The sequence below is a fragment of the Thunnus maccoyii genome, chromosome 4 (genome assembly GCF_910596095.1).
Source record: "Thunnus maccoyii chromosome 4, fThuMac1.1, whole genome shotgun sequence".
Lineage (NCBI taxonomy): Eukaryota > Metazoa > Chordata > Actinopteri > Scombriformes > Scombridae > Thunnus > Thunnus maccoyii.
In genome coordinates, this window is record NC_056536.1 from 23,237,023 (window position 1) to 23,247,363 (window position 10,341).

The 10,341-nt window shown below is 39.2% G+C and overlaps 1 protein-coding gene across 1 annotated transcript; it reads right to left on the reverse strand.

Annotated features, from left to right (window-relative positions):
* Positions 1 to 4,455: 4,455 nt before the first annotated feature.
* On the reverse strand, positions 4,456 to 5,297 carry LOC121895717. The gene is made up of 2 exons (XM_042409140.1): positions 5,004 to 5,297; positions 4,456 to 4,689 (listed from the first exon to the last, which is right to left on the reverse strand). The coding sequence occupies exons 1-2, from the start codon at positions 5,295 to 5,297 to the stop codon at positions 4,480 to 4,482; spliced, it is 504 nt and encodes a 167-aa protein (XP_042265074.1). The 3' UTR covers positions 4,456 to 4,479.
* Between the last annotated feature and the right edge of the window lie 5,044 nt (positions 5,298 to 10,341).

Sequence of the window (10,341 nt, forward strand, 5' to 3'; positions counted from 1 at the left end):
GAGCATGGTAATATAGTTGGCACAGACAAACCTGGAAGGCTTGCAGTGATTGTGGGGAATCGGGAGGATGTTTGCTGGGGTCAGTTAAGGTTTGAGATGATGATGTAAGGGGTGAGAGGAAACATTATGCTGCAGGATGAAGGCTGATATTGCTGAGTCCTCAGTGCACAGTTGAAACTAAGAGAGGCAGGAGGATTTCTCACAGTGCCGTGTTGAATGTTGTGTTTTTGTGCGAATTAGACGTTGTCTTGACTTGTGAGGATTTTCCAATTTCCTGTCAAAGGAATGATGCTGTCTTGTGAAATGTTCAGCGTGACACCTCCTGTAAATGCATGACATTCATGAAAAATGAAATTCTTCCACAGAAAAGACATGACAAACAATGGTGTCCTATCAAAGGAAGAATAACACCAATGGAGATAAGCTGAAATACATACACACTAACACAAATGTGATAGTGCTCACCTTGGCATTTGTCATGGCAGCATGACTAAAGTTTCTGAGAAGTGGTCATTTCCCACTACATGTAAAGTATCTTGAATATTACTTTGAAAGTCTGTATCATTGCAGGCTATTTTCTCCTTTAACCAACAACACTCTGCCTAATGTGGCAAAGACACAGTCTGAGTGATCTGAAAAAGGATTTCAGAGAAAAACGACTGCAGCCTCACCAAGTGTATCAGCCAGCCAAGCGTTGATAGCCTTATCAGAACACTCCACAGAGAGCTCACAGCCAAACTTTTCACATCAGCGTGCCGCTTCTGTTGTTTTTGTGTTCTGTGGAAAGACAGAAAGTGCGTGTGTGTGTCTGCGAGAGAGGGAGAGACAGACAGACAGGCAGAGAGAGATATTCTATAATGAGTTTCCATAAAGCACTCTCAGTGTGCTATCATTGTCGTGATTTTATGAATTCATCATAAAAGAGTGAGTAAATGTCACAGCTGAAGGTAATAGAACAGGATGCTGCATTTCAAATGAAAGGCAGGAGACTAAGAGAATGAAGTGGGGGATTCACAGAGATAGGGGGTTTCACTGGGAGAGAGTTGGCCATGTCTTTAAATAAAACACGACATTGATTTATGAATGTGAACCCGCTACGAGTGCAGCAGGTCTCTACAATCACCCGCACAAACACACGCACACAATCACTGTGCAGTTAAACCACTGAGTACACTTTTGCACTATACATCTCACCAATTCCACTTCTACACACAGAGCACAGCTCCGGGCATTCTTTCTTCTGTTTTTTTTTTTTTTTTACTTTTTTAGATATTCACTCCACAGCTACCTTCCTCTCCAACTCCAAAATAGTACAGTTTCGGCCTGCATCAACACAATGAAATGAACTTCAAAGCTGAGAAAAATGATTTAATTAATGAAAACCAATCAATCTAGTTTTCAGTGTGGACATGAAAGTAACTGGTCTGTTTGTATACAATTATTTTTTCTGTCCCACCACAGTGAGGTTTAAATACAGATGTGGTGAGTAATGTCTGTGCCGGGCCGGCAGCAAATAAACAAGAAGGAAGTGATAAATTCTCCCTGGAAGTGTTCCGATTTATTAAGTCACAGTTAGGAGTTGTTGATGCTGTATTAATACTGCTGCTGTTATCTTACTGTGCGGGTGGTATTTGTCTCATTTATGTACTGTTTTAATGAAAACCAGGGATGACAAGGTTTTACTAGTGTATATTTTATGTCTGAGACAAATAAGAAACTATTGTTTTGAGTTTGGAGCAATAATGCAATTAACTTTTTTAATTTAATTGAAGTTTTGCAGTAAACGGTTGCTTGATGCTAGGAAAATGTCAACAGTGTAGGCTACAGCATACAAGGAGGAAGAACTGTTGAATTAAAATGAAAACTGACTGTTCTCAGGATTTGATCAGAATGTAGAAGCAAAATGCAGATGATATGTTTAAGGTAGTTTTGATGGTTTTAAGGGAGTTGAGAGGCTGAAAACTGTAGATCAGCAGGAACAGAGGAAGACAGAGTGAAGAGTTTGAAGTGCTGGCTGGAGAAGTGACTAGACTAATGCGTATCATGATACGACGTCATGTCATTATGTCATATCACATCACATATCATGATAGTTATAATTCTGAGTCAGAAATATCAGGAATTTCTGACAGCTACAATATCTCCAACTATGTGACAAGAACTACAGAAGTGTCAACAAACCAGTGACAAAATGGCAGTGACGCTGAAATAAAATCCCATATTAAGACTAATACAGTCAATTCAGCTACTTTAAAGGTAGCTGCACTGTTTGTTTGTATCTAGTTTCACTAGATTATGAACCATTACAACCAAGTAACTCTCTTTAAAGTCTCCCTCATCTCAAAAATGTGTTTTGCTCATTTTTACTTCACTTGAATGTTTGAGCTTCACGGTGCAGAATGATATAGAGTTTGACATTAGAAAGCTGTTCATCGGCTGAAAGGGGAAAGTTTCTCTGTGCTCACCTTAAATCTGAGTTTAAAGTGTGTACCTACAATCATGATTTGTGACACACAGTGTGATGTGGAAACCTGAAAGCTCCGGTGCACATCTTGTGTTTAGTGGTTAAACTTTTTATGCTCATAGATTCTGGATTTTTCAATGAGGGAGGATAAATATACAGTATGTTATTTTAAGAATTTTAACGAGGTAAGTCAACTTTTTTTTGTGGAAAAAACATATTAGACACAACTCATTATTCCAAGGGGAGTATTTTTATATATCTTCAAACATGTCTGGAGGACATCTTTAAATTTTATACCTACAAGACTAGCAGTGGGGGTAACCATCTTAGAATAATGAACACTTCCAGGTTGGAATAACAGACGGTTTTCCTGCATGAATGCAGCATTAGGCCTAATAAACAGGAGCGATTGGAAGCAGCTGTGGAGTAATCAGGACAATGAGCTGGATGAAAGTCATTCCAGGAAGATTCAGGTAACCTGTAATGTGATGCAGAGGACTCAGCCATAACATATTTTACTTTATTTGACCTTCAATCTGCTTGTAACATGTGCACACGTCACCCATGAGCTGAACCAACTTAAAGAAAAGCAATCTCTTTTTAAGAAGTATTTTTAGATTGATGTATGATCGCGGCCTGTAATTTTTATACCCAACCCTTTGAAAAGCTCACTCTGCGATCCATTAAATTAACCAAAGACCTTTTAAATGAAGCAAATCAAAGAGCGAGCTAACAATTAATGCAGCTCTGAGAATAGCATCAGCTGAGCTGACACAAGCACAGTAAGGAGCAACGGTCGACTTAAACATGAAAACTTTGGGGAAGTGGAAAGAAAAGCACTGGAACTTCGGTGTATTGAAAATATGAAATGTCATATATGAGTGCTGCAATATATGGACATGTTTGTGTGTCCACAGCAGTCTAGGTCTATGATACACTGCATATTTTTCAGTGTTCTGTATAACTGGAAGTGTTTTTTAATCATTTTAATAACAACATGCCAAATTAATTATTGTTTTTAAAATGTTTTGATCTCAGCGTGGGCTTTGTTGATGAATGCTCATAGATTGTTTGCTCACACACCTCAAACAACAGACTGTCTCAGTCTCATTGCATGTACTGTCTGTGTTATTTTTACTTGTTTCATCCTTTTGATAAGGCATAAATAATTACAAAATGAATATGAGGTGTTTGAGTCACTTGCTTAATGTTTAAAGGAACTTCTACTGCAGAAAAAAATACCTTGGATAGATGGAGGGTAAAAAAAAAAAAAACAAAGCAGTTTAAATTGTCAGCAATTCTGCAATCAGTGCAGACATTATGGAAAATTAGCCAGAGCGGTAAGAGGGGACAAAGCAAGGTGGACCTATTCTTTTAATGTTCTGAAAGCCAGAACAATAATTGTACTTTCATATATATATTTTTTTATTTTCAGCACCCTTTTTTTCCTTCTTGCACATTTCTTTTGGTAGAAGGTTGAATGCATTTATTGCCCCTTCAGTGTAGAGCGGGTGTGTTTTAATGAGTATTATCTCTCCATGCAAGGTTTATCACATTTTATTCAAACTTAACAGCAACTGCACTTCTAAAATGGCATCCATTAATATGTGATATTTCAAAGCCAATTCCAACAAAGGCTCCTATTATCTAGTCTTTTTTTTTCTTTTTTAGATGGAAGAACTTTGTGGGATTCACAGCAGAAAACAAAGGGACAGTCAACTGAAAGGTCTGCAGACAGACAAAGTGAATAGATTGGAAAAAGTCACTGGCGTCACCTCTGTACCTGAGCCACTACTCCACTATTCAGTTTCATTAAAGCAGGGAAATGTTGTCCTTTTTATTTTTCCTGATCCATTAAAAAAATAGGTGAGGATCATATTTTCTCATAAACAAAACAACATAGTTGTTTTCTGCACATGAAATGCTGCTATTTCTTTATTATTTCAGGAAAAAACACAACCTGAGAACAGTTATTGCATGTTCTGCTTGACCCTCCAGTCTCACCGTCTCAGCCCCTAAGACAAAATCTTTGTCTCAGCCAAGGCAGTGTCATCACTGTCATATTCTCCATGGTACCAAGGGTCGAGGAAGGTGCATATGAGCATCAACTCGCACACTGAATCACTTTTGTATTTGGCCTCCAGCTTGGCAAGAATTCCAGTTTTTATAGAATCGGTTAACTGGACGTCCTCGTTTGACACTGCCAACACATTGTCCCTGCAGAGCTGGAGCACAGGGAGGAGAGAGGAGCTGGTCACAGAGTTTTCTCCAGACAAAATATAAGTGAAGTCACTGACTGGTTTAAGTGCATTGTGAACAGCCTGCAGGACACTGGTGTCCTGCCATATAAGTGAAAGGTTGCTCCTTCTGTCGTCAGAAAACATTTTTTAATTAATGAATTAGAATCATTAAGAAGTAGGCCTAATAAACAATAATCACTATGCGTAATGAGACTTTTTATTAATCCTTCTGCACCACATGCACATTCATTAGACTCTTTATTTGTCTACGGGCCTATAATAAATTGATGTAGACTTACCGTTATGAGACTATGCTCTAGTCCCAATTCCACCTGCTTCTTATGCAGTTCTCTCTTTCGGTGCCAGCTGTGAGAAAAGGTGGCGTTTATGTCACAGCAGAGTCCGAGGGCACGCTCTGTTTTTTGTCTTTGGTCCTGCACTGCATTTGTAACAGCCAAGTTAAGGCTGTGGCTGAAACAATTAAGCCACGGCCAGTGCAGGGACCTGATTGCGATGTTGGCAGTGTTGTCTGTGATTATGGCTGAGAGTTTATTCTCATCGAGTCGCCAATCCTGAAGTGAATCTCTGAGCATAGGAACAAGATTGGCCACTGTATGGCTTTCAGGGAAAATAAATGGTCTAGAGGTATTTAGACTGAAGTTTCCACTCAGGTGTGATAGTGTAGACAGTCAACGACATGTATGGTGTCATGTTAACTGACGACCACATATCAGTTGTCGGTGAATAGCTGTCTGCTGCTGACAGCAGTGCTTGAACCTCTTGTCTAACTTTATTGAATAATTCTGAAATGACTGTTTTAGAAAAGTATTTAAGTCCAGGCAGCTCATACTGGGCATCTAGGGTTTAGATCGTGTCCTTAAACTACTTTTTTTCCACCATGTGGAAAGAGACAACACAGTGCCATGTACGTGGTCACCGCATCAGTACAAGTTTTCCACCGCACACTGTCCCTTTTGTACTTAGTTGTTTTTTCCCAAATGCACCTATTATTGTTGATTGTGTAGAATTGGTGGGCCTTGTGGATGGTCCTGCTTGGGCAGCAGCAGCAGTGGGGGTCTTTGAACTAAACAACATGTTCATCCTTGCGATGGTTAGCGGGTGATTGATTCTGAGATGGGCACATAAATTTGAGGTATTTCCATCTTTGACTGTCACCTTCTTCATGCAAATCTTGCACACAGCCTCGTCAAGATTTGCTGGCTCTCCCTTGTCATTCATTTGGAACCCGAGATGCTGCCAATCTGCAGCAGTTGCTTTCTTTTTAGGGACCAACTCGCTTGCGCTCCCTAACTGTTTTTTTCTAATTCTCCCTTCTGAGGAGAAGCTGTCACATGACACGTGATTATGAACGCTTCTAAATAGTTAGTCTTTTTTGACAGATTATTTATTCGACAAATTACATTGTTTACAAAAAGTTCTGTCATCACTATCATAGCATCTTCAACCACACAGACAGTGGTGCTAGACAAACACTGTTAAGGTGTTTATTATATATATGCACACATTGCACAGCAGAATTTATTTTATGATGGTAAAGAAACGAACACAATTGCTATTTTCAAACACCCCAGAATAACGTATTACTGTATTACCACCCAACCCTATTAACCATGTCATGTGATATGTTACTTCAGTACACTTTAACCACAAATATTACTCAGACCACTACAGAAAATTGCTGATGATCATTAAAGACACTACCACTGACTATCCCTGTAACAAATTTGCCAGTCCAGCCATATACAAGGTTTTGATCTAGTCTTGTTTTTGAAAATATGTGCTATAAGAGAGTAGCAGTCTGTGCATGCAGTCATCACATTTAATCAGATATCATAGTACTGTAGGTGTACTGTATCATAATTTATCTTTTCATTATAAATCGTCCTCTGAGTTTTGTTGATGCAGCTATATTGACTCCACACAAGCAATATGAAAAATGTTTAACCTGACTTCATGAGAGACGGAAAGATATTTAAAAGTATGGTTTGACCTTTTGGGAAATAAGCTTATTCACTATCTGGTGGAGAGTTAAGTGAGATGATTAAGGTAAAGCTCACTAATTAACACATTTTATGTGTCGATTGTTCAGTTTGTACAAAGACCTAAGAGTAAAAACAACAATTATGGGGGGGGGGAAACCAGTCATTTTCACACTTCAGTTTTTGTACGGTTTAAACAAAGTCGTTTGTGAGCTTCAGACAAATGACAAGTCATGACAGACATTTTCATTCTTTCTGAAAAAGTGATTTTATCCAAATCAATGTTGTCTGCCTTTATTGACAAAAATGTGAATGCTACAGTGAATATGTTTTTTACTGTCTTTCTTTTCAGATCTCAATGCCCCAATTATTGTTTTCCTCCAGGGGCAAAGGATGTATGATTATGGCTGATAAAGCCATTGGTGATAAGTGCTAGCCAGAGTTTATCAATAAAAGTTCTTGAGATTCTCTATGAACCTCACAGATTTTCTGACACTTGTTCTTTGTCTTTATTCTGCACAATGGAGAGGTGGAAAACTGCAAATTACAAGTGTTAGTTTGTCCTCCATTTTTAGGAGAAATTAATCAGCAGCTGGTGGCAATTCCAACGCTGATTGTCTTTCACATTGCTGCCTGTGAATTTCTATTGTGAATTTCTTGCTACCGTGAATTTCTTGCTCCAGCCTCAGCTCAGATCCATTTTTGTCTCCTTATTGATTTTGTATGCTTTCACATCACCTCTGTGTGTCACTTTTTTTTTTTGTTTTAGTTGCTAATGGCGCAAAAATTGGAGGCTATCAAGTAACATATTTTGCAAAGACTTTCTTTTTTAATTTTGGGTTAATCTATTCTTTGGCGAACAGAGCTATATTTAGTAAACCCACTTTCCACTTATTTCGTGTGATTCTTCAGACTCATGTCTTGAGTGTGAGAAGTGAGTCACTGACATTGTGTTCTTCCTTTCATGTCATGAAGTTTTGCAATGCATATTTATATTGTGGAAGCTTGTTAAAGATGTGATTATATGAATACATAAGAAGAGAAACAGAAGGGTCTTGTACGTTGTCAAAATGTGTGCCACAGCAAGTGTGACATTTAAAATTTTATAAGAAGGCTAGATTCTAAATCGTATTTCTTGAATATTTGATCAGACAAGCAAAAGAAACAACCACTATGGGAAAAACTGAACAATCATAATGTGTCAAATTCAACAACTTCATCTTATAAACTTAATCACTTGGTTAGGGCTCTTATGGCGCACCAGTAAACACAATATACCACTTAGAGATGATTTTAACAGGTTCAGTGCATCCACAGAGTCAGAGTGCAGCAGAATCAGTCATTTGAAAACAATGCCTATCCGCAGCTCTCTGCTGCCAACATGCTCTGTCATGCAAAGTGGTGCCAACTTCCATGAAGTATTCAAAATCTGTTTGTATACTGTCAGATTCAGGATTTGCAACCTGCGAGGTTCAGTCATGCAAAGGCTTTTTAAAATGGAAATGAACAGAGGGCTTGGAGGTAGAAAAGACTGCAAAATAATACAAACTGCAATAAAACAAGCATAAATCACCTGTGCCCTTTGGCTTTCAAAATTTAATTTTGAAATCCATATGCATGTTTTGGTGACTGGTAATACAGTAGCTCCGGTAAGATGAGGAGTTGAATATAATTTTCTAATAAACAAACAAGTTCCATAAAGTGTTTGAGCGGAGTGGGCACAAAGTATCCACAAAGTATAACAGATTATATAGCACTGTTTATATATACATATACCACCAGCACCACCTCGTCTTTGCTTGTCTCCTTGTCTCCCGTGCACCTACTTGTATATGAACAGAGCTCTAAGGGTTCACTGAAGATCACATCTGAAAGAGAAGCCACTGGTGCATACGCTATCGGGCTGCTCCATGTGTGTGGAGATGTGACATTTGAAAAAAGACGAGCTTGTGTGTTAAAAAAAGATGAGGTTGTGTGTGTGTGTGTTGGAGGGGGGGGGGGGGGGGGGGGGGGGGGCAGTCGAGCGACAAAAGTACACCAGCGTACCATGCGCCAACAAAGTGCCTTGCGCCTGCCTGCTGCCTGGTGTGGGGAGGGAGATGCGACCTGTCAGAGAGTGAGGGGGTTGGCTGAATGACTTCACATCACCCTTTCAGCTCCAGCAACTTCCCATTTATATTGTAATGCAAATCCATGGCCTGTCCCAGATGGTGCTTTTCCAGCATCGTGGGTGCATAGAAATATGATTATTTATCCCAAGCACTTCTCAAGTCTTTAATGCACCCTCCTCCGTCTGCTTCTATCCCCTCCTTCCACTGGCACCGCTTTAAAGTCTGTGCAGTCTGATGTGTCTCTCCCTAATGGTAAAGGAGAAAAAGAATAGACAATAAATTTGGGGGGGATTTGACAAGGGAGTACCTAAGAGATTACAGAAAAGCAAGAGAGAAACAAACCTAAGTGCATAAGTCAAGGAAAGAGGGATAGTAAAAAACCCAGGTAGATCATTTTCTTGGCTAAGCATTAGGCTAAGAGGCATAAGCAGTAATTCTCATGACTCAAGTGTGCTTTTAATCACCTCTGCTGAGCAAAACAGAGTCCACAAGCCCATATCAGTGCTGAACATCATCCTCCTGAAAGTACACTCCTGAAAGTACACTCCAAATTTTGCCTGAATAAATTTGCCAGTTTCTGCTAGTATGGAACATAGAGAAGTCCTTTTTGTTTGCTGCATACATCAAACAGCTCAGAAGATGTTCAGGATTTTGTAAAATGTCAATACATAAAGTATCAACATTATGCATCTTATAGATTTCACTGTATTAAAATTTAATGAAGAGTGGGACAAGCAGTATTTGTCATTAGGGGCTATTGTAAAGATATGACTGACATATAACAATAGATGAACTGCAAGGTAGAGGATATTATACCAAGCCGAGAGTTTTGAATAAGCTGTCTCTGCAGAGATTGTTTTATCCAACCTTAAATCATTAACCAGTGCATTTTCAGACTGCTCTTTAATGTGACAGTACTTTGTTGTCATTCTTGATGGGATCATCTAAGCGAGGTTATGCACAATAGCATAAACAGCATGGCTAGAGGTTTCTGTGTGCAGAACAGGCACATCCTGAGGGACTGTGAGCACCGTAATCGGCTGTGTACTATAAGTCGCTCTGTTATATTGTCAGCATTTCTATACTTTCATCATAACACCTTCACCGAATCTGCTGCCTGCCTCAGAAGCATTTAGGTGGTGCTTGACACTTCCTACACTGAGTAATTACATCACAATGCAGTGTCAGATCAACTCCTCCAACCCCTGTCACCTCATCATATTATATGTTCTGACAAGTATTTGTATCTCTAACTTCAGTTGCTGTGACATAAAGTTTGAGTGAAGCAGAGAAGAGAATCACTGAATTATGAGGATTAAGATTGGGGCGAGCAGTAAATCAAGGTATCTGCTGGTGGCGCAGAAGTGCAGGGCCACCATGTTGTCATCACATACCTCTGTGTCTTGTTTTTTTAACATTAGAACAGAAAAGGGGTGGGGGGCTGTTTCAAATGAACATTGAAACAGGTTTTTCTCGCTGTTCAGTGTTCATACTGACCATTAGAAGATCCTCTCCAAAGTGTGGGT

Excerpts from the sequence above, each read along its gene's own strand:
- LOC121895717 (XM_042409140.1), bottom strand. The coding sequence starts at position 5,297 with ATGCTCAGAGATTCACTTCAGGATTGGCGACTCGATGAGAATAAACTC. Across the intron at positions 4,690-5,003 it reads TAGAGCATAGTCTCATAACG|CTCTGCAGGGACAATGTGTT; the intron begins GTAAGTCTACAT and ends CCTGTGCTCCAG.